General features: G+C 37.8%; 1 protein-coding gene across 1 annotated transcript in view; it reads right to left on the minus strand.

Moving 5' to 3' along the window:
* Positions 1 to 25,753, minus strand: part of FAM199X (family with sequence similarity 199, X-linked) — a 73,919-nt gene that overhangs the window by 5,873 nt on the left and 42,293 nt on the right. Inside the window, exons 2-4 of the mRNA XM_006899238.1 lie at positions 18,554 to 18,773; positions 5,701 to 5,850; positions 5,339 to 5,500 (exon numbers count right to left, since the gene is read on the minus strand). Coding sequence (XP_006899300.1) covers positions 5,339 to 5,500; positions 5,701 to 5,850; positions 18,554 to 18,773 — 532 coding nt within the window. The remainder of the gene's footprint in view (positions 1 to 5,338; positions 5,501 to 5,700; positions 5,851 to 18,553; positions 18,774 to 25,753) is intronic.

Consider the following 25,753-nt stretch of genomic DNA (forward strand, 5'->3'; position numbering starts at 1 on the left):
ACAAAACTAGAAGTTGTTTCTTTGAAAACGTCAATAAAATTGATAAAACACAAGCAAAACTAATGAAGGGAAAGACAAATAATCTGAATAAAAGATGAAACAGGAAAAGTCACAACACAACCAACTAAAATAAAAAGGACAACAGAATATTATGAAAAACTATATTCAAATAAATATGAAAACCTAGAGTAAAGGCAAATACTTAGAAGTTCACAACCTACCTAAACTGGCACAAATCAAAACTGAACACCTGAACAGACCTATTAAAAAAGAAGAAACTGAAAAGGTAATAAAAAACCTTCCAGCCAAACAAGGCCCTGGACCAGATGGTGTTACAAGTGAATTTTATTAAACATTCAGACAAGAACTGTCATTAATTCTACATAAACAATCTCAAATATAGAAAAAGATGGAATTTTCCCAGACTCATTCTATGAAGCAAACATATCCTTGATACCAAAGCAACGTAAAGATATCACCAAAATAGAAAACTATAGCTCAATATCTCTCATGAATGTAGATAGAGGTAAAAATCCTGAATAAAATCCTGGCCAACAGAATCCAATGATACATCAAAAAAATAATTCATCATGACCAAGTGGGATTCATAACAGGTATTCAAGGATGGTTCAACACAAGAAAAAACAATCAATATAATTCATCATATTAACAAAGCAAAGAACAAGAACCACACAACCCTATAATTGAAGCAAAAAAAGCCTTTGACAAAATGCAACACCCTTTGCTGATTAAAACACTGAACAAGAGGATTAGAAGGGAATTTCTTAAACATAGTAAAAAGTATATAAACAAACCTGAGAGCCAACATTGTTCACAAAGGAGAGAGACTAAAGGCATTCCCTTTGAGAACAGGAAGTAGGCAAGGATGCACACTATTACCTCTCATATTCAATATTGTACTGGAAGTCTTAGCAATAGCAGTAAGGCAAGAGAAGGAAATAAGAGGTATTCAAATTGGAAAAGAGGAGGTAAAATTATTTCTCTATGCACCACTGGGCCAATTGGCAGCATCAGTATGGATGGTGACGAGATTGAGATAGTTAACAGTTTTCGTTTACTTGGTTCCACAGTCAACACTCTTAGTAACAGTAGCCAGGAAATCAGGAGACGAATTGCATTGGGAAAGTCAGCTGTGAGGGACCTCTCAAGAGTACTGAAGTGCAACGACATCAGGCTGGAGACTAAGGCGCACCTGAACCAGGCTATAGTCTTTGCAATTATGTGCTACGCATCGGAGATCTGGACAGTGAATAGGAATGATAGAAAGAGAATTGATGCCTTTAAGTTGTGGTGCTGGAAAAGAGTGTTGAATACCATGGACTGCTAGGAGAACAAACAGGTTTGTCCTAGAGAGGGTAAAGCCAGAATGTTCCCTGGAGTCAAGGATTGTGAAGCTTCGTCTGACATACTTTGGGCATGTTGCAAGAAGGGACTGGTCCTTGGAGAGGAACACCATGTTTGGGAGAGTGGAGGAACGGCGCAGGAGAGGAAGACCCTTGATGAGATGAATCGGTTCTGTGAGTGGAGTGGTGGGAATGAATGTGTTTGAGACAGTGAGGTTGGCACAGGATAGAATGGCATTTAGGGGTCTTGTATATAGGGTCGCTATGAGTTGCAAATAACTCGATGGCACATAACAACAACATACAGATGATATGATAGTGTAGTTAGAAAACCCTAAAGATTCAGCAAGAAAATTATTGGACATAGTTAACCAATTCGGCAAAGTGGCAGGATACAAGATCAACATACAAAATAAATTGGATTTATCTACAGTGACAAAAGAGAATACAGAACTGAAGCTAAGAAAAATAATACTCATCACAATACCTAATCAAATGATTAAATAACTCGGAATAAATCTAACTAGAAACACAAAGGATCTATTCAAAGAAAATTACAAAACATTACTCCAAGAAACAAAAATAAACCTGAAGTAATGGAAGAATATACCTTGTTCATGGATAGGAAGACTAATATTGTGAAAATGACAATACTACCAAAGGCAATTTATACATTCAATGCAATCTCAATACAAATACCAATTCCATTTTTCAATGAGATAGAAAAGGCATTCTCCAATTTCATTTGGAATGGAAAGAGGCGCCGAATAAGTAAAGCACTCCTTAAAAAGAAAAACAAGGTAGGCGGCATCTCACTCCCTGACTTCAAATCCTACTACACTGCCATGGTGGTCAAGTCAGTGTGGTATTGGTACAATGACACATTGAACAATGTCAAAAAACTGAGAACCCAGAAATCAGCCCATCTACTATGGCCAATGGATTTTTGACAAGGAGATGAAATCACTTAAGTAGGGAAACTAAAGCCTTTTTAACAAATGGTGTTGGCAAAACTGGAAAACTATCTGCAGAAAACTCAAGCAAGATCCACACCATACTCTATACACAAAAAGCAACTCAAAGTGGATCAAGGACCTAGGACTAAAACCAAGGAGTATACAGTTCAATAGAGATAAGCTTGGAAGAACTCTAGAAGTCCTAATCCACAATATGAACAGTCTTCCAAGCATTCTTTAAAACCTATAACCAGGAGAGGATAAAATAGATGAATGGAATCTTCTAAGAATAAAATCACTAAGCACATCCAAAAGCTTCACCAACAGGGTAAAAAGGGAAGCCACAGACTGGGAAAAAATATTTGGAATGACTGATAAGGGACTTATATCTGGAATTTATAGAATACTTGAGTGTCACAACAAGATAAAGGTAAACAACCCAATTGCAAAATAGACATGGGATATGAACAGACACTTCACCAAAGAAGACATTCAGATGGCAAACAAACACATGAAGAAATGTTCAAAATCCCTAGCTCTAAGAGAGATGCAAATCAAAACAACTGTGAGATATCATCTCACTCCTGTAAGAATAGCAAAATTCAATAGAACAGCAAACATCAAATGCTGGCAAGGTTGCAGAGAAACTGGAACCCTTATTCACTGTTTGTGGGAATATAAAATGGTGCAACCACTATGGAAGGCTATATGGTGCTTTCTCAAAAAGTTGCAAATAGAACTACCATTTGACCCAGCAATTCCACTACTGGGAACATACCCTAAAGAAACCAGAACCAAAGCAGATAAATGTATGCCCATGTTAACTGCTGCTTTGTTCATAACAGCAAAAAGTAGGAAACAGCCCAAATGTCCATCAACAAACGAATGGATAGAGAAGTTGTGGTATATCCACACATTGGAATACTATGTTTCACTGAAAAATAAGGAACTCATGAAATATAATACAAAATGGGTGACCCTGGAGGACATTATATTAAGTGCAATATCTCAGTCACAAAAGGACAAATATTGCATAGTGCCACTGTTGTAAAATGGGACTGACGTCAGGATTGGGGGGAACTTAAGAAAAGAGGGGATAAATAACATATATTACATTGAAACAGATGCGGAAGAGAACTGTTTAAAAGGAATATATGATTAGGTATTATTTTCATGACAAGATTCCAGAAAAGAAATCCATAGTAAAGTGAACTGTGCACTGGGGGTGGCAGTTCACAAGAGATTGTATAACAATGAAAAATTTTTTTCTTTTCAAAGAGAAAAGTGAACTAGGGAGAAGGGTGGGCAGGGAGGAAATGTACAACAATGAATGAATGAGAAAAATAATTAAATGGGAAGAATATGCTGTAAAAAAATAAAAGAAAATAAACTGTTTATCAAAGTATAGCTCTAATTAATCAGTATTTCAATGCTGTTAGTCTCTTTTAACTTGAGTTATAATAAATATATACTCTCACCTGACGACCCTTTAAGTTATAAAGTTTCAAAGACTACCAAATCGAAGAGCAGACTCTAGATCTATACTAATCCATCTAAAAAGTATTGCTGTTGTTGTAGTTGTTGTTATGTGCCGTCAAGTTGCTTGCGACTCACAGTGACCCTATGTACAACAGTCCTAAACTCTGCTCTGTCCTGTGCCAATCGCACTGTCTCCAATACACCCGTCCCGATTACTCGAGTCACTTCATGGAGGGTCTTCTCCTCCGACGCTGTCCCTCCACCATCCCAAGCATGATGTCCTTCTCCAAGGACCGGTCCCTCCTTACAACATGTCCAAAGTATGTCAGACGAAGCCCCAGAATCCTTGCTTCCAAGGAGTAGCCCGGTTTAACCCTCTCTAGGATGAATCTGTTTGTTTTCTTAGCAGTCCATGATACACTCAATACTCTTCTCCAGCACCACAGCTCAAAGGCATCAATTCTCCTTCTATCCTCCCTAGACATTGTCCAACTCTCTGACGCATAACAAGTGATTGCAAAGACCACGGCCTGTATCAGATGCACCTTGGTCTCCAGAGAGACACCACTGCTCTTCAATACTTTGGAGAGGTCCCTAACAGCAGACTTTCCCATTGAAATACGTCTTTTAATTTCCTGACTACTGGTGCCAAGAGTGTTGACTGTGGAGCCAAGCAAACTAAAGCTCTGAATAATCTCAATCACCATCCATCCTGATGCTGCCAATTGGTCCAGTGGTGAGAATCTTTGTCTTCTTGATATTGAGCCTCAATCCATATTGAAGGCTGCAGTCCTTGACCCTCTGCAGCAAGCACTTCAGGTCCTCCTCAGTTTCAGCAAACAGGGTTGTGTCATCTGCATAATGCAGATTATTGATAGATTTTCCACCAATCCTGATGCCACATTTCTCCTCATAGAGCCCAGCTTCCTGGACAATCTGTTCTGCATAAAGGTTTAAAAGGTATGGAGACAGGACATATCCCTGGCATACGCCCTTCCCAATTTTGAACCATGCAGTATTTCCTTGCTCTGTTCTGACAACTGCCTCTTGATCCAAGTATAGGTTTCGCATTAGCACGATCAAGTGTTCTGGGATTCCCATTCTTCTCAGAGTCAGCCACAGTTTGTTATGAACCTCACAGTCGAACACCTTTGTATAATCAATGAAACACAGATAGACCTTCCTCTGGTATTCCCTGCTTTCAGCTAAGATTCATCTAACATTAGCTACAATATCCCTAGTACCATGACCCCTTCTAAACCCAGCCTGGACTTACGGCAGTTCTCTGTTGATGTGCTGTTCCAGTCGTTTTTTGGAAAAAGTAGTGCTAGGTGCATAAAACCTTTTAGAATCACATGGTGTTCTAAAAAAGTACCATCATTTTTTTAATACAGCAACACATTGCACAGTGGTGAGTCTGATCTTAATCAAAATCATAATGTGTTTCTGCATTATTATTCAAATCTACATTTTATAAGACAGTGGTATTTACAAGTAGCTGTCTAATATGTTGCTGCTGTTGTGTTTTTCTTTACATACCTGCTTCAGTTTTTCATCTGTGAGACAGTTAAGTTCAATAATAAACTCACTGTCTGTAGGAGAGATTTGAGCGGAAGGATCAATGATTTTAATAATATCAAGTTGCTCCCGAAGACCCATCTCAGTACTGACTTTACGACTCAGATACTCAATATATTCCACCTGTGACAAAAAAGTACAAGATTAATGCTAATACCTTTGATCTTTTACTATGTCCTTTATATAATGTGTTTATGTATCAGAAACACTTATTATTAAGCTTATATCCCGATATACCAAGCAATTCATGTAAACAGACAATACAATGAGATTCACATGTTCTTCATATACATGGCTTTCATGAAGAATGGCAAAATTTCTACCTGCTCATCATTTGTCATGGCACTCCAAGGAAGTTCATCTAAATTCTGATGTTTATTTTTCTTCTTTGGAAGCAGGCAGGGTGAACTTGGAATACTGGGTATGACATCAGAAAGCACATCACTCCCACTGGCAATATCACTTCCTGGTAACTTTGTAGTAGGGTTGGGTAAGGAAAGGAAAAAGTTTTAGAAAAATGCATTTTAAATACTACAGCATGCTGCACACTGATTAAATGTTACTTTAACAAGTAACAAATAAGGTGACATAAATTCTTATCTATGCCTATCTTAGACAAAGCAATGGTATCAATATACTCATTTTGTATATAGTCACTGACTCAATTTTCCAAAAGCTTAAAATCATAATCAAGATTAATTAGTATGGTAACTTACAAATTGCAAGTCTGGAGACTAAGGTGCACCTGGTCTAGGCCATGGTATTTGTAATCACTTGCTATGCACCAGAGAGCTGGACATTGACTAGGGATGATAGAAAGAGAATTGATGCCTTTGAGCTGTGGTGCAGGAGAAGAGTATTGAATATACTATGGACTGCTAGGAAAACGAACAGGTTAGTCCTAGAGAGGGTGAGACCAGGCTGCTCCTTAGAGGCAAGGGTTCTGAAGCTTTGTCTGACATACTTTGGACATGTTGCAAGGCAGGACCAGTCCTTGAAAAGGGACGTCATGCTTGGGAGGGTGAAGGGACAACTTGGTGACTTGGGTAATGGGGGTAGGTGTGTCAGAAACAACAAGATGGGACAGGATAGAGCAGGGTTTAGGGCTGATGTACAAAGGGTCATTATGAGTTACAGATGATTCGATGGCACATAACAACAACAACAACCTACAAATCAATCATCATGGTTTTTCACTGTAATGTGAATTACGGGCACTGATCTGAATCACCAGATACAGAGAGAGCTAACTGGTGTTTTGCCACGTTCCATGTCCCACCAATATAAAGCTAACTAAATCATTGTCTTTGTCCTCAAATCATTATTAACAAACTCAAAACAATTAAAATAGTTTAAAGAGTCATCTTTTAATTTTAAAAAATGACCCACAAAATAAAGAATATGACCATAGTGTATGACATTCTTTAAAAAAAAATCAACTGTATGAAACCAAACATTTAACAGTTACTCTAAAGCAAAGTTGAGAATGTAAAGGGGTACAGAAATTAGATTAACAGAAACAAGACAACCAGAACAGAAATTACGAGAATATTCATACCCTGAAGAATGCAACCAATGTCAGAGAACAATTTGTATAGAAATTGCTGAATGAGAATCTAAACTGCTGTGTAAATTTTCACTGAAAGCACAGCAAAGTATTATTTTTCAAAAAGAAAATAAAAAATGGTAAGTGTAAAAAAAGGAGAAATATAAAAAAGACTACAGAAAATCTAATCTGTTCAAAATACGATTAATAATAGAAATATGTCCTAATATCACACTGCTCAAACACCTAGTAAATATTACCAATTAAAATGGATTTAATTTTAAATCATTTCATTCACTCAAGCAAAAAATGAACTATTTTCTTCTACAAAGACTATGTAGAAAGATAATGTTTTCATAAGGTATGATACAGGGATTTTTTTTTAATCCTCCATGTTTTGAAAGTTCCTTTTACAGAACTTCTTTGTTTTTAATGGTTTGCTTACAAAGTTTGTATACATTGTGTTTCACACTATTATTCATTCACATTGTGTTTCATCCAATCATTCCCATGCACTATTTTATAAAATCAGTAACTACTGGACCTGGCCCATAATCAACCAGTCTTTTCAGGTCTCTGCTGGATCTTTCCCATTTCACTCTCCCCACTGAATTGTGCAAACCTGTGGTTTTATTTCTACCCATCTTCACCCCTCTGCTCCCACCTTTTCCGCCTTTGGGTTCCTGTACATGTTTTACTAGTTGTCCTTCTATTTGTACAATATGCAGTATTTGTCCTTATGGGTCTAAGTTCACTCAGTATAATGCTCTCCAGTCTCTCCCAAGTTATGTTGTACTTTTTAAAAATTGTTGCTCCTGAGTGCTGGCATAGTATTCCACTGTGTGAATGTACCACAATTTCTTAATCCATTCAGTTGTAGTTGGACATCTGGGCTGTTTCCATATTCTTGCGATGATCAATAATGCTGCTATGAACACTTGGTATACAAATCTCTGTTTATGTCTCAGTTCTAATTTCCTTGAATTATATTCCTAGTAGTGGAATAGCTGGGTCATATGGAGTTAATATATACAATTTCACTTTTGTGGAAGATTTACATTAGTACTGTTTTCCCTAATGGAAAGAAATTCAAAGTATACTTTCACTTTTAAGTAAAAAAGCCTTAGGAAAATTTGCTGTCAGGGATCTCTACAAACTACTGAGGAGCAACAATGTCAGTCTAGAGACTAGGGTGTACCTGATCCAAGCCATGGTCTTCACAATTGGTTGCTATGCATCAGAGAGTTGGACAATGAATAAGGATGACAGAAGAAGAATCGATGTCTTTGAGTTGTGGTACTTGAGAAGAGTGTTGAACATAGCATGAACTACCAAGAGAACAAACAGGTCTGTCATGAAGAGAGTGAAACTAGGCTACTCCTTGGAGGCTAGGATTTTGAAGCTCTGTCTGATATACTTTGGACATGTTGCAAGGAGAGACCAGTCCTTGGAGAAGGACAACAGGCTTAGAAGGATGGAGAGGCAATGCAGGAGAGGAAGACCCTGGATGAGATGGATTGACTGAGTAATTGGAGTAATGGGGGTAGTTATGTTGGAGACAGATTGTTTCAAGATAGGGCAAGGTTTGGGGCTATTGTACATAGGGTCTCTATGAGTCAAAGATGTCTCAACGGCACATAACAACAACATCCTTAACATGAGAGCTCTAACGGCCTAGTGTGTGAGGAGGTATGCTGCCAACACTAACGCAGGTGGTTGAAATCCACCAGCTCTACTGTGGGAGAAAGATGGACAATCTCCATCCTGGCAATTTACAGCCTCTGAAAACCCACTAAAAGGCTAGTTATAAGTTATCTTTAACATATAGGTCTTGGTGGTGCAGTGGTAAAGTGCTTATATGCTAACTGAAAAGTCAGCACTGGTCACTCTACGGAAGAAAAATACAGCAAAACACTTTCATAAAGATTCTGTAAACCCTTGAAAATTTTATCAGGTAGAACTTGTATGGCAATGACTTCAGTTTTTCTCTAATATTATCTAGTTGTTCTTCTGAAAAGATTTTTGCTGAATGTACATGTGAATGTGAAGCCTAACATCGAGAAAACAAAGATACACACTACTGGGCCTCAATTGGCAGCATCATGACAGATGAAGACGAGATTAAGATTGTTGAGAGCTTCAGCTTGCTTGGCTCCACAATCAACACTCTTGGTACCAGAAGCCAGGCAATAAAATCTACTATCAGGGACTTTTCCAGAGTACTGAAGAGCAACGATGTCAGTCTAAAGACTAAGGTGCACCCAATCCAGACCATGGTCTTTGCAATTACTTGCCATGATCAGAAAGCTGGACAATGACTAACTATGGTAGAAGAAGAATTGAAGCCTCTGAGTTGTGCTGGAGAAGGGTACTGAATATGCCATGGACTGCTAGAACAAACAAGTTCAGCCTAGAAAGGGTGAAACCAGGCTACTCCTTAAAGGCAAGGATTTTAAAGGTTTGTCTGACATACTTTGGGCATGTTACATGTTTCCAGTCCTTGGAAAGGGACATCATGCTTGGAAGCATGGAGGGACAGTGAAAGAGAGGAAGACCTTGGATGAGATAGATTAAGTCAGTGAATGGGGTAATTGTCAGAGACAATGAGGTTGGCTTAGGACTGAGCAAGTTTCAGAACTGTTGTACAAGCGACTCAGCAGCACATAACAGCAATAAAAACATGTGAATGCCATCTCGTTCCCAGATTTCAATGGCAAAAGAAATTAGGCCATTTTTCCTTTGAAAGCCTTCAAACCACAACATTGCTGCATTAAAGGTTCCTTTGTGGTCTTTAAAACAAGATGGCAATACTACTTAATAGAGGAAAGGCTCCCCTACTTAGAATTCCTTTGATAAATAAAAAAAAGGAACTCACAGAATACCTATCCTTTGAAAATTTAAGAAAAAATTTCACCTAAATTTTTAGTATCTATCTGCCACTGCATGTTTTGTAGGGGCTGTTGTTATTATGTGCCGGCAGTGGTTCTTTGTGCAGTTTTTTTCCATGAAGAAGTAAAAAGCCCAGAGTTCAAATTCCAGTTCCTCTGCTCAGTCACTATGAGATCTTTCATAGGTGTGTTAATGTGTTTGAACATAAGTGTCTTCTTTAAGATATAGGTACTGGTCAAAGGATTTTTTAGTATTGACAGTTTTAAACAAAGTAACATATCTGACTAAAGAATACACTCAATACATAAATTCTTCTTTTTCAATCTCCTGCCACAGTTTTTCTTTTTTTAAAAGGTAGCATTTTACAAATTCTTAACACCACATATAGCTTCAGTGACCAGGTTGTCCACAAAGCAGAATGGAAAAGGGGCAAAAGGAAAAATGCACGTTATGTAAGGTGAATAATTTAATAATATCATTGAGAGATTTAAAAAAAACAAACAAACACCCAAACTCCAAAAACCAACCAACCAACCAACCAAAGGGGAAGGCTTAAGGAGACCAATGATTGAAATAGAAAATCTGTCCCAGGAGTGTCAAAATTCAACAGAAGAATCAGAAGCTTTTGTGAGTAGGCTTTGAGATGATGTTTCTTACTATATTATGATTACTAATTATGCTTATGCTCAAAGAAGTTCTGTAAGTAGAAGTAGTAACTTGATGGCATAGGTCTTGAGTGAAGTCGAGTTAAAAAGCAATGAAGATAGCAATCTAGGAACAAGACAGAATGAAGAAAGATTGGGATTAAACAGGAAGTTCTTGCAATCAAGATCTGAAATAAGAGAAACACACGAGTCTTTGGGTGGTATAAATGGTTAATGCATGTGGCTACTAAGGCTGGAAGTTTAAGTTCATCTAGAGGCATCTTAAGTAGATCTCATGGTGCTGTGTTGCTAACTGAAAAGATAAGCAGTTTGAAAGATGGGCAGGTTTCTTCTATAAAGATATACAATCTCAGAAATACCACGAGAGGGTCACTATGACTCAGAACTGACTGGATGGCACAATGGGTCAGAGGCACCATGGAAGAAAGGTCTGGCAATGTACTTTCCAAACTTCAGCTACTAAAAATTCTATGGAGCAGTTTTACTCGAACATATTTGGGGTGGCCAAGAGTTGGAATCTTCTTCTGCTGGATAACTGGTTAACATAAGCAAAGCAGAATGACAGAAAAGCAGGTAAAATATAAAAATTTTCCAATGACAAATTTATAAAGCTTCTTGATAAATGAATGAATAAAGGTAATAAATACAACACACTCAGAAGAGAACTGATGACATTTCAGGCAAACAACACACCCAGAAGGATATACTTAAAGCAAGAGAGCCACAGCAATGTTACACATCTTCTAATCCTTTTACAATTTTTTTTAAATAAAAGGATGTCCAGTCAGAAGTCAGAGTAGGACACAAATCCAATGCTATCAACTATAGCATCCAGTAGGCCATGCAGCTAGTGTGGAATGAGAGAGGAATGTAGTTTGAGATTTAGAGAGTCTGTGGCAATGAACGAAGCACAAGCGTCCATAAAACAGCTAATAGTAATTTTTCATATCATAAAGCAGTCTGTTGTTTGGGGGGTTTTCCTCATGGAAACTGTGCAACATGGAAATTGCATTCCTGGCCAATGACTCAGCAAGAGATAATAGGTTAGCACTCAACAATAAATTCATCCAAGTGGAAATATCAAGTACTCAACTGGAGATAGCAGATTCGAGCAAGAGACATATAGCAGAATTAAATATATGGGTTCTAATAAATTTATTAGACCAGCAATTATCCATTTTAGAACTGATAATAAATCTCAGAACAAAAATGCTTAAGTCCTATCCCACATTTTTCAATGCAACAACATTTGGCGTGTTTATATTATAATCAGTAATTGTGACAAGAAGTCAGGAAATTGAAAGACAAATTGCATTGGGAAAATCTGCTGTTATGGACCTCTCCAGAGTTCTGAAAAGCAATGATGCCAGTCTGGAGACAAAGGTGCACCTAAACCAGGCCATGGTCTTCTCTGCTTGTTATACTACAGAAAGCTGGGCAATGATTAAGGATGACAGAAGAATAGATGCCTTTGAGTTGTAGTGCTGGAGAAGAGTCTTGAACATACCATGAGCTGCCAAGAAAACAAATAGGTCTGTCTTGGAGAGGATAAAGCCAAGTCTCTCCTTGGAAGCTAGAATTTTGAAGCTCTGCCTCATATACTTTAGGCACGTGGCCAGGAGAGACCGGTCCTTGGAGAAGGACATCATGCTTGGAAGGGTGGAGAGACAGTGCAGGAAGAGAAATACACCAGATGAGATGGATTGATATAGTGTTGGAATTAGTTAGACTGGCTCAGGACAGGGAAGGTTTCAGAGCTACTGTACATAGGGTCACTATATATCGCAGGCAACTCAACAGCACATAAACAACAACATACTATATTGGTTGTTTTTTTATTTAAGCCTCTTGTTTAGAGTCAACAAGACCTTGGGGAAGGCTTTTCTATTTAAAGTTGGATGTTATTTTAGAGGAACATTCTTCTAAGTGATACAGTACTCCTCTGTCAATATGCTGTACTGAGGTAACCTGGGGTTGCTGTGATGCTGAACCTTGTACCACTGGCGTGTCAACAGTTACCCATGGTGGACAGTGTTTGGTGAAGCTCCCAGCTTAAGACAAATTTGGAAGCAGGAGTGGCATCCACTTCCTAAACAAAATGCCTCTGGAAACTCTATGAACTTTGATAAATGTCAATAGTTATAAGAAAGGCTTCAGGCCTTTTGTTCTTAGGGTTTCCATGAGTTGTGCTTGACTTGATGGCAATCAACAACAACAACAGGGAGAATTCAATCAAACCTCTGTCATATTTCTACAAGATCTAGCAGAATTTTATGAGGAAACTAATTTCTATAACAGCTAATGTGTAATTTCAGATTGTACCTCAGGTTTCAAGTGTGACAGCTTAATTATTCACTGTAAATTCTTTATGATCCCTTGCTCAACAACAGAAATAAATATAGGCTCAGCAAATATACCTTACTAATACAGCACAGAACTATCAACAAAACTAAAAACTAAGATGTTACTTCATTCTAAACTAAAAATCTACTCTTACAAGTAGTTAATATTACTCCTCACAGAGAATGCATAAATCATATCTATTTACTTTTTAGTAACTGAAATAATCAGCTTTAAAAGATTTACACGGTTTTTATCATAACAGAGGTAATAAGAATTTTTCCGTATTTAACTTGTTGTTGCATACTGTCAAATCAGATATGACTGGCACAAGAGAAAGTTGTCCCTCCTTCTCCAGCAGAGAATCTGGTGGATTCGAATCTCACACCTTCAGGATAGCAGAGCAGCTTTTTTACTCTAAGCCACTATAGCTTGTAATAAGAATTTTTGACCACAGTAATTTATTTTTAGTCTATATTAATTCTAACATATAATCTGTAATTATCCTCTTAGAAAATTTACTGCTTACAATTATGGGGTCCCTCAAAGACAAGAGAGCATTTTAAACGTTTCAGCATATTTAAATTGCAAATATCCAAGGTAACAGAGTACCCATAGTCCAATTTCAGAAGTGTGAAAACACATTACTGAGGCATGCTTGATTATTTTTCTGATGTTGTAGTCACTCATGTACATTAACTGTAAGTGGCTAGGGGTAGTTTTCCACTTTAACTACTCATGAAACAAGTGAAAATGAGAACAATTAAATATAGAAAATGTCTGCACCTTGCAACATTATGGATGATAAGACCTACAAATAAATTACATGAACTATGCATAAAATATCTTCAGAATTACCAAAACATGTGATTATGCTTTATTAAGAATCCTTGTAGTTTTATTTTAAACATAAAGTAGGCTCTTGAAAACACTAAAGAATAAAAAGGTACACATACAGATATCCCCACTACATAGCTATCTTATATAGAAAAAAATCTGAAACATGAAAGTAAGAAAATGGTTTCCCAAGTTTTAAAAGTTCTAGAATACTATGCAGTTACTAAAAATGTGCAGCAAGTTATCAGAAGGGGCCAGTCTTTGGAAAAACACATGCTGGGAAAGGTAAAGGATCAGTAAAAGAGAAGACCCTCAATGAGATGAAATAACACAATGACTACTACAAAAGACTTGAGCATGGAAGAGATCACGAAGATGGCACAGGATAGGGCAAGGTCATATCTGTTGTTCATAAGGTCATTTATATGTTGTATTCGACTTGATGGGACCTAATAATGATAACGTAAGAGTTTATATGTTAAATAACAAAAATGTAATTACAAAGAAAGAACCTACAAGAACGCTAACAGGACTAATAAATGAAGTCAACAAAGTTGTGGGGTACCAGATCAACGCACAAAAATCAGTTTTATTTCTGTACACTAGAAATAAACAAGTTGAGGGGAAAATAAGAAAACAATTCCTTTTATCACAGCATCTAAAGGAATAAAATACAAAGGAATAAGTTTAAGGAGGTAAAAAACATACACAGAAAACTACAAATTACTGCAGCTGACATTAAAGAAAATTCAATAGTTAAGCATTCTGTGTTCATCAATTAGAAAACTTTTTTGTTAAGATGACAATACTACTCAAGGTGATATCCAGATTAAACACAATCCCTATAAAAATATTTCTTAAGAACAAATACTGCATTAAGATCATTAAAGTAAAAATAGAAGGATAATTAATAAAATATGTATGGGTACCCAAGGGGGAAGGGGTGGGAGCAGAGTGGTAAGGATAGGTAGGGATGAAACCACAGGTTTTCAACAATTTGGTGGTGGAATATGGAGGTGAAGGAAATACGAAGGATACGGCAGGGACCTAAGAAGACAGGGTAATGATGGGTAAGATCCAATGGTGATTGATTTTATAAAACATAATGCATGGGAACTTGCATACGAGTAATCTCCAAATTATTGAGGAGTAATGACAGTTTGAGGACTAGTTGCATCTGATTCAGGCCATAGTCTCTCCGATTACTTGGCTATGCACCTGAGAGCTGGGTGAATAAGGATGACAGAAAAAGAATTGATGTCTTTCAGCTGTGGTGTTGGAGAAGCCCACAGAACATCCCATGGACAGCCAAGACAATGAACAGATGTGTCTTGGAGAGGATGCAGGTGGGAGTGCTCCTGGGAGGCAAGAATGATGAGACTATGCCTCACATACTTTGGCCATCTTGCTAGCAAGGGCTATTCCTTGGAGAAGGACATGATTCTTGGAAGGGTGGAGGGTCAGCAAAGGAGAGGAAGTTCCTCAACCAGGTGGACTGACATGGTGACTGCTGAAATGGGCTCTTGTGTGTCAAGAAGTGTGAGGATGGTGCAAGATAGAACAGGGTTCAGATCTTTTGTTCATGGGGTCATTATGAGTGATACTCGACTCAACGGGAATGATTGTATGAAACACAGTATGAAGAATAGTATGAAACCAAAATAAAATAATAAAAAAAACCCTCAAATTGACTGCTTAGGAGATCAATGATGTTGTTTGAGGACTAATGTGTATTTGATTCAGACCATAGTCTTTTCAATCACTTGCTATGCTGTTGAGAACTAGACAATGAATAAGGATAAGGATGACAGAAGAAAAACTGACACCTTTGAACTGTGGTGTGGAGAAGAGTACTGAATATCCCATTGTTGCTGTTGTCTTGTGCCATCAAGTCACAACTCATAGCGACCCTATGTACAGCAAGCAGCTTTGAACCCTGCCCTGTCCTGAGCCAGTCTCACTGATTCTGACACACCAACCCCCATTGCCCCAGTTACTGTATCAATCCATCTCACTGAGGGCCTTCCTCTCCTGCACTGTCCCTCCACCGTTCCAAGCATGATGTCCTTCTCCAAGGACTGGTCCCTCCTGGCCACATGCCCAATATCCCATGGACTGCCAAAACAATAAACAGGTAAGTCTTGAAGAACATGCAGTCAGAGTGCTCCTTGAAAGCAAGAAGGGCGAAGCTTCATCACACATACTTAGGACATGTTGTAAGAAAAGGCTATTTCTTGGAGGATATCATGCTTGGAAAAGTGGGGGGACAGCAAAATAAAGGAAGATCCTTAAACAGGTGGAGTGACACAATGACTGCAGTGATGGGCTTGAGTGTGTCAAAGATTGTGAGGCTGGCACAGGACATAACAGGGTTCAGATCTGCTGTTCATAAAGTCATGAGGAGTCATACTCAACTCCATAACACCTAACAACAACAATCTGCAGAAACAGACAAGCTAATTATAAAATTCATATGAAACCACTACACAACATAAACAAACATAAATAAAAATCAATCAAAATCATAAATGTAAGAGATAAAACTAAACTCTCAGAAGAAAACATAGACATAAATCTTCGTAATTTTGGATTAGTCAAGGGTTTTTAAAACTATGACATCCAAGCACAAGCAATGAAAGAAAGGCTAATAAACTGGGCTTACTCAAGCTTTGATTTTCTGTCAAAGAACACTACCAAGAAAGCCAAATAAATGACAGAATGAGAAAAAATATTTGCAAATTATTTATGAGGAAGGTTTATTTTCCAGAATATGTAATTCTTACAGCTCAAAAAGAAAAAGGCAAATAACTCATTTTAAAACTCGGCAAATGATAGAAATATATGTTTTTCCAAAGCAGTTAAACAAATAAGCATATGAAAATATGCCCAGCATCAGAAGGCTTTTCAGAGGCTGCAAATGACACAGGAGCCTGCCCATCTCTTTCAAGGAGTAGTTGGTAGATTCAAACCACCTACCTTTGGGGTGGCAGGATTATTCTCAAACTATTAGGACACCAGAGCGCTTTAGTTATTAAAGAAATGTATGTCAAAACCAGAGAAAAATGCTACCCAAGAAGAGGGTACAATGAAAAATCAGACAATGATAAGTATTAGTGAAGATGTAGAGAAATTAGAACCCTTATGCATCATGTTTTACACTATTCATTCATACTGTGTCTTATAAAATCATTCCCATGTATTACTGTTGCTGTTAGGTGCCATCGAGTTGAGCAGGACTCTTAGTGACTCTATGAACAAAAGATCTGAACCCTGTTCATCCTGCGCCATCATCACACTTCCTGACACACAAGAGTCCATTGCAGCAGTCACCATATCAATCCACCGTGGTTGGTCTTCCTCTATTTTGCCGACTCTCCGCCAACATCATGTCCTTCTCCACGAAGAGCATCTCCTGGCCACATGTCCAAAGTATGTGAGGCGAAGGTTCATCATTCTTGCCTCCAAAGAGCACTCTGGTTGCACCCTCTCCAAGACATATCTCTTCGTTCTCTTGGCAGTCCTTGGGATGTTCAGTGCTCTTCTTCAACACCACAACTTAAAGACATCAATTCTGTTTTCTGTCATCCTTATTCATTGTCCAACTCTCAGATGTACATCTAGTAATGTAGGTCTTGCTGTTGTTGTTATGTGCCGTCGAGTCGCTTGTAACTCACAGCGACCCTATGTACAACAGCCCTAAACTCTGCTCTGTCCTGTGCCAATCACACTGTCTCTGACACACCCATCCCGATTACCGCAGTCACTGAAGCCTTCCCCTCATGCACTGCCCCTCCACCCTACCAAGCATGATGGCCCTCTCCAAGGACCGGTCCCTCCTTACAACATGTCCAAAGTATGTTAGACGGAGCCTCAGAATCCTTGCCTCCAAGGAGCAGCCTGGTTTAACCCTTGCCAGGACAAATCTGTTTGTTTTCCTAGCAGTCCCTGGTATTCTCAATACTCTTCTCCAGCACCACAGCTCAAAGGCATCAACTCTCCTTCTATCCTCCTTAGTCATTGTCCAACTCTCTGATGATAGCAAAGACCAGGGCCTGTATCAGACACACCTTTGTCTCCAGAGAGACACCATTGCTCCTCAGTACTTTGGATTTTAGAGAGTTTTAATTCTATGCTACTCTGTGTTATTTGATGTTTATAATAAAAATATTTCAGATAAAATGAAATTTCATTCTTTAAAAATACAACTTGGACTACTTATTTTGATGGCTTTCAAATATAGTAGGCATTCATATGTCTGCTGAAGAAAATATTTGCTATATGTTCAAAAAACTTCTTTAAATATTACTGTCTTTTACAATCCGAAAATGCATGTTGCAATAATACATATCTAGATTTCCTAAATGATGAGTCATTATAAAGTAGCATTTTCAAACATTCTGCCATAAAACCATTTTACATAGTGATAAATACCACAAGAAGGAACACTGACAAGCAAAGGCATCTCTCCATACAAAGACAATACAAAATGAAAAATTGCACTGTGTCTGATAATATACTGAAATTACAAATTTACTGTTGTGAAGGTTTCTGATCTTAGCTGTATAATGTGACCCTGACATGAAGATACTTTAACTATATGGACACAAAGGCTATTTACTAAAATGTAGGAAGACTAAATTTGTTTGGATTCATGCTTAGAAGAATATTAGTAATACATAATAATGACAACATTATACATGAAAATCTACAAGAGGACATCTGTAATATCATAAGCCTAAAAGGTACATTAACAAAATTAAAGGATGCATACTGCATCTAATTTTTACCTTTCAAACATGCTGTCAGAAAATTACCAGGCAGAAATTAAAACATCAAAAGACAAATGTATACTTATACATATATAGAAAATTATATCAATAAAAGAAAAAATATATATACCTGCCATTCAAACTCACTATCTGACCAGTCCCAGTAAGTGCTAATAGAAGAAGAGACATCACTGCAGACACTCCCTTCGGGAAATAAATCAAAAGAACTGAAATCTTGATCATCTAACAGGGAATAGCAATCTTCTTGATCTCCAACAGAAACAGATGAAAATACCTCCTCACTGCATTCTGAGCTGGCAACGCTGGTTCCACAAGAAGTTAAGTTCCACCTTCAAACACACAATACAAAAGAAATTACAACAAGAATGATACATTGCAGTCCATTTTAAGATACTATCAGGAAATAGAACTTTACTTTTAGGTATGAGGATATGGTGACTAGTTTTTAAAGAATCCTTATCTTTTAACGATATCTGCTAAAATACTTATGAATGAAATCTATTTGGGGGATTTGTCTCAAAGTAATAAGGAAGGTAGATTGGGAAGCATACTGATTTATGCCATGGCTACATAATTATAGAAATTCAGTGGTGAGTACATAGGGTTCATTATGCTTTTATATCTAAAATTTACCTAAGATATTTTATGATAAAAATTCAAATAAAGAAAAATTTGCACAAGGAATAAAGTGAAACTTTCATCCACTTTAAAAAAAAAGGTTGGGAGATGTGTGTGTGGGATTGCGTACCAATGAGGGAGTTTTTCTTTTTGCGTTTGAAGGAGAGGAGCAAACGGGGTGAGGGGGTGGGGAGAGGGGTGCAACAATGAATGAATGGAATTCCAAAATCTCTGTAGATGTTCACTGAAATGAAAAATAAAGAAATTTAAAAAAACAAAAACAACTCAAAACATGACACAGAGGTGATGAGTAAACTCTGGAGTCAGATCAAGTTCAATTTCCTCCTATTATTCCCTAGCTGTTTGATCTTCAACAAGTCACAACCTCTTCAAGCCTGGGCCCTCATCTTTAAAATGGTGTTGTTGTAAGGATAACATGAAAGTACTTAGCTAAGTAAAACACTTAAAAGCGCTGATCAACATATGAATCTTTATTATTAAATTAAAAGGAAAAGGAAGGACATTCGCAAGTACTGAAAACAACCAATACAGTGCACAGGTAGAAGCTCAAAACCTTCTTCTATTTATAACACTTTTATATTAGAGTGTCCAAGTAGCTCAGTCAGTAGAACATTAGACTCTTGTAAAGAACGTTTACATATTAAACTTATACAGGCTCATTGCAAAGGTTTGGAATTAGAAATAAAGGTTATTGTTGTGCTGTTATGTGTTGTTCAGTCTCTAGCAACTCATAGCAACCCTATATACAACAGCCCTAAACCCTGCTCTGACCTGTTCCATTGGAACTGTCCCAACACACCACCCCGATTACCCCAGTCACAGAATCAACCCACCTCATAGAGGGTCTTCCCCTCCTGTGCTGTCCCTCCACCCTCCCAAGCTTAATGTTCCTCTTCAAGGACTGGTCCCCTCTTAAAACATGTCCAAAGTATGTCAGACGAAGCCTCAGAATCCTTGCCTCCAAGGAGCAGCCGATTTTAACCCTCTTCAGGATGAATCTGTTTTCTTAGCAGTCCATGGTATATATACTCTGTACTCTTCTATCCAGCACCACAACTCAAAGGCATCAATTCTCCTTCTATCCTCCCTAGTCATTGTCCAACTCTGACGCATAACAAGTGATTGCAAAGACCATGGCCTGTGTCAGGCGCACCTTAGTCTCCAGAGAGACACCATTGCTCTTCAGTACTTTGGAGAGGTTCCTAACAGCAGACTTTCCCATCGCAATACGTCTTTTAATTTCCTGGCTGCTGGTGTCATGAGTGTTGATTGTGGAGCCAAGCAGACTAAAGCTGGGAACAATCTCAATCTTTTCATCATTCATCCTGATGCTGCCAATTGGCCCAGTGGTGAGAATCTTTGTCTTCTTGATATTGAGCCTCAATCCACATTGAAGGCTGCAGTCCCTGACTAAGCGCCTCAGGTCCTCCTCAGTTTCAGCAAGCAGGGTTGTGTCATCTGCATAATGCAGATTGTTGATACATCTTCCACCAATCCTGATGCCACATTTCTCCTCATAGGGCTGTTGTACATAGGGTCGTCATGAGTCGCAAGTGACTCGACTGCACATAACAACAATGACAAAGATCATCCAGGAGGCTGCCAAAGCAAAGCAAAGCAATCAAGAAGTTAAGGAGCTGAACAGAAGATTTCAAAGGAAGCACAGGAAGACAAAGTATTACAATGAAATGTGCAAACACTGGAGTCAGAAAATCAAAAGGGCCGAACTAAGCTGATGGAACTGAAGAACAAAATCAAACCTCGAGTTGCAATACTTAAGAATGCTATGGGCTGAATATTGAATGATCCAGGAAGCATTACAAGAATATGAAAGGAGTATACAGAGTCTCTGTACCAAAAAAAATTGGCTGACACAGAAGAATTTCATGAAACAACACATCAAGAGGCAATGGTGAAGGAGAAAGTTCAAGGTGCTCTTAAGGAATTGGCAAAAAACAAGGCCCTAGGAATTGATGGAATACCAACTGACCAGTTTCAATAAATAGATACTGCTCTGAAGTGCTATGCTGACCATATTATGTCAAGAAATCTAGAGGATAACTACCTGGCCAACTGACTAGAAGAGATCCAAATTTATTCCTATTGCAAAAAAAGGTGATCAGACAGACTGCAGAAATTATCAACCAACATCACTAATATCACACATAAGCAAAATCCTGCTGAAAATCATCCAAAAATGACTGGAACAGTGCATTAACAGAGACCTACCAAAAATAGAATCTGGGTTTAGAAGAAGCCATGGCACTAGAGACATTATAGCCGATGTCAGACGGGTCTTGGCTGAAAGCACAGAATACCAGAGGAATGTTTACCTGTGCTTCATTGACTATACATTTGACTGTAGATCACAACAAACTGTGGATAACCTTGAGGAAGAATGGGAATCCAGAACACTTGATTGTGCTCATGAGGCAGTCATCAGAACAGAGCAAGGAAATACTGCATGGTTCAGGATCAGGAAAGGAGTGTGTCAGGAATATGTCCCGTCTCCTTATCTTTTCAATCTATAATCATTCAGGAGTGTGGCATCAGGATTGGAGGAAGACTCTTCAACAACTTGTGCTATGCAGATGATAACAACTTTGCTTGCCAAAACTGAGGAGGACCAGAAGCGTTTGCTGAAGAAGGTCAAGGACTGTAGTCTTCAATATAGTTTAAAGCTTAACATGAAAAAGGCAAAGATTTTCACCACTGGGTCCATTGGCAGCATCATGATGGATGGATATTTAGGCCATCCAATTTTTGATTCAATATTACAAATAATATTTAGAAGAACCTTTTGCTTATATTTTTTTATCCAAATATGTGTTCTCTCACAATAGATTAAGTGCAAGAAATGTACTGGGTTAAAAACTATTAACACTTCTAAGGTTGTTGATTATTTAATAAAAAACCTTTATAAAAGGTTTTTACACTCCCAGGAGTAATATTTCAAGGTGATCACCTTATCACACTATACCAGCACAGGGATTTATTTTTTAAAAAATATTTACCTATGGAGACCTCTGGTGGCCTAGTGGCAAGAAGCTGTGCTGCAATCCCTAATGTATGTAGTTCGAGGCCACCCATGGGGGAAGTATGGGTAATCTCCTCCTGTGCGATTAAACTGCCTCTGTACCTGCCAGAGGGTCAGCTATTGATTGGTTCTGAATCTACTGCACATGACAACAACAACCTATAGAGAGAAACAGATTTATGTCCTTTATTTCTCTGAAGAGTATAATCCATTTTCCTTTGTAAATTTCCACTAGTTTTATACTATTAACTAGATAATCTTCATTGTTTTGGTAGTATCATAGGGAATTAATCCTTAAAAGAATGATTCCATATTTCTGATACTAATAAGCTACCGAAATAACTTTCTGGGGGGAAAAGCTTTTTATTGACCCTATTTTTCTACTGTTTCTCATTCTTCATTAAATCTTGTTTTGCCTGATATCTGTATCTCAGTATTTTTAACTTTCTCTTCTTACTTTGTATGATTAGTCCAACTCACAAGTTCTTGATATATGAAGTTAGGACCATCCTAACATTCTTATAGCACCTTCTCTGTTGGCTTTTGGGCATGCTATCAGGAGGAGTGAGTCCTTGAAAAAAGAGGATGAGTAAAAGAGGGAATGACCCTCAACAAGATGGACTAACGCACACAGTGATGGTAACAATGGGCTTGAACATATCAGAGATGATGAGGGTAGCCTAAGATAGGGCAAGGATCTGATCTGTTTACAAGGTCACTATGAGTCATAATTGACTCAAAGATATCTAACAAACTTTTCCTTTGCAAAGAAAAAAGCATTTTCAGAACTCAATGTCATTGAGTTGGAATCGACTCAGAGGTGACCTTCCACTAAGTTCCTAAGGCTATAAACCTTTACAGAAGCAAACTGCTCATCTTTCTCCCAGAGAAACTTATAGATTCCAACTGCCAACCTCAACCTTGTGGTTGGCAGTCTGATACATTTCACACTATGACACCAAGGCTTTAGTAAATAATAGTTGTTATGTGTCTTCAACTCAACTCCAAACCATAGCGACCCTAAGCACAACAGCTCTGAAGTCTGCCCTATCCTAAGCCACTCTCCCTGTCTCTGACACAACTATCCCCATTGCCCCAGTTACTATATCAATCTATCTCATCCGGAGTCTTCATCTCCTGAGCTGTCCCTCCACCCTTTCAAGCATGATGTCCTTCTCCAAGGACTGGTCTCTCCTGTCAAAAAGCCATGTGAGATGGAGCGTCAAAATCCTTGCCTCCAAGGAGCAACTTGGTTTCACTCTGTCCAAGACAGACCTGTTTGTTTTCTTGGCAGTCCATGGTATGTTTAATACTTTTCTCCAGCACCACAATTCAAAGGCATCAATTCTTCTTCTGTCATCCTTAGTCAATGCCCAGCTCTCTAATGCATAGCAAGTAACTGCAAAGTCTATGGCCTGAATCAGGCACAGTTTAGTTTCTGGACTGACATCACTGTTCTTTACAACTTTGGAGAGGTCCCTGACAGAAGACTTCCTCAATACAATTTGTCTTTTGATTTCCTGACTGCTGGTGCCAACAGTGTTGTTGTGAAGCCAAGCAAGGTGAAACTGTTGTAAACTCATTTTTTAAAAAAATGACAAATCTAGTAGAATTAACCAAATTGCCTCTGTCTTACAGTAAGGCATTATAAAGCTGTGAATGACAACCAGGTGTTCCATACTGGAGATCATAATCTATTTTCCCCCTTTTACCTTCAAACTACATTTTCTGTTGTTGTTTAGGGGTGTTGGGTTGTTGGGTGTTTTGGGGTTTTTTTTTTGTTTTATTCATTCATCTTTTCAGCAAACATTTAGTGAGTATGTTCTATGTGCTTAATACTGTGTTAGGTACTAGGAAAACATGCTAGATAGTTGTTTTTAATGGTACTTGCTTTTCCATTTATAAAAATTCTTGTAGAAATTCCTTTCCCTCAAAATTTCTTGGCTTTGTGCTCAAAAATTCTTGTAGAAATTATTTTCCCTCCAAGTTTCTTGATTTTGTGCTCTGATCATAAGGCAAAATCAATATACTCTTCAGCTTTCGAGATTCACAAGTACATAACAGTATTCTGAATATTTTCAGAAGCTTTTGATCCCTACCCATACCCTACAATCCCCAAGAATTAACAGTGACAACAAATCACCTTAAATAACAGAAAAATCTTGTTTACTATGAGTTATTTGTCTTAATTCTGTAACTTCTGATTTGTTAAGATAACTTGTACTACTATCTTAAGCCAATGGGCATGAAAACAAAGTAGGAATTATTTAAGTCAATGCTTAGGAGTGTAAGTTAGCATGCTATGTCTGTATAGTAATTTGATTATATCAAGAACTACTATGACATGTCTGATAAGGGATTTATATCTAGAATTTATAGGAATATTTCAGCACCAGAACAAGATAAAGGTAAACAACCCAATTGAAAAATGGGCACCAGATATGAACAGACACTTCACCAGAGAAGACATTCAGATGACCAACAAACACATGAAGAAATGTCCAAAATCCCTAGCTCTAAGATAGATGCAAATTAAAACAACTATGAGATATGATGTCACCCCAGTAAGAATAGCAAAATTCAACAGAGCAGCAAATAACAAATGCTGGTGAGGTTGTGGAGAAACTGGAACCCTTATTCACTGCTGGTGAGAGTGCAAAATGGTGCAACCACTATGGAAGGCAGTATGGCGCTTTCTCAAAAAGTTGGAAATAGAAATATCATGTGACCCAGCAATTACACTACTGGGATTATACCCTAAAGAAATCAGAACTGGCCTCCTCCATGCAGATATATACACACCCATGTTTACTGCTGTATTGTTCACAACAGCAAAAATATGGAAACCACCAAGATTAACAAACAAATGGATAGAGAAGCTGTGGTTTATTTACACAATGGAATACTATGCAATATTGAGAAACAAGGAACTTATGCAATATTATTCAAAATGGGTGACCCTGGAGGACATTATGCTGAGTGAAATATCTCAGTCACAAAAGGATAAATACTGCACATTGCCATTGTTATAAAACAGGACTGACATCAGGGTTGGGTGGAAACTAGGAAAAGAGGGGATAAATAATGTACACTGTATTGAAACAGATGAGTTCAAGAACAGCTTAAAAGGAATACATGATTATGTATTATTTGCATGACAACAGTCCAGAATTAGAGCTACACACTAGTCAACTGGGGGGTGGGGGAAAACTGTACAACAATGAAATATTTTTTTTTTAAAAAAAGCAAATTGGGGGGCAGGGAGGAAAATGGGGAACAATGAATGAATGGAAATCCAAGTTCTCTATAAACTTTCATGAAAATCTCTATTAAAAAATAAAGTGATAATGATCACAATTTATTTCCAGAGGGGAGGAATGGTTGAAAATATTCATCCTTTAAACTCTGTATTTCTTCTTCTAGGGACCTATCCTTTTCTCCAATAGAAACGTGGAGAGAGAATTAAGATGAATGTACAAACATGTCCATCACAGTTTTACTTAGTCTAAAAGGAGAAACAATGTTCCTAAAACATGGGAATGATTAAATTATTTTTCTGATTAATTCTGTATTTTATAGTTATTAAAAATCATCTTTTCAGACTAAGGAAATTGGCCACAATATAAAGGCAAA

This window comes from Elephantulus edwardii, unplaced genomic scaffold (assembly GCF_000299155.1).
Source record: "Elephantulus edwardii isolate Elephantulus edwardi_28Jun2011 unplaced genomic scaffold, EleEdw1.0 scaffold00249, whole genome shotgun sequence".
Classification (NCBI taxonomy): domain Eukaryota; kingdom Metazoa; phylum Chordata; class Mammalia; order Macroscelidea; family Macroscelididae; genus Elephantulus; species Elephantulus edwardii.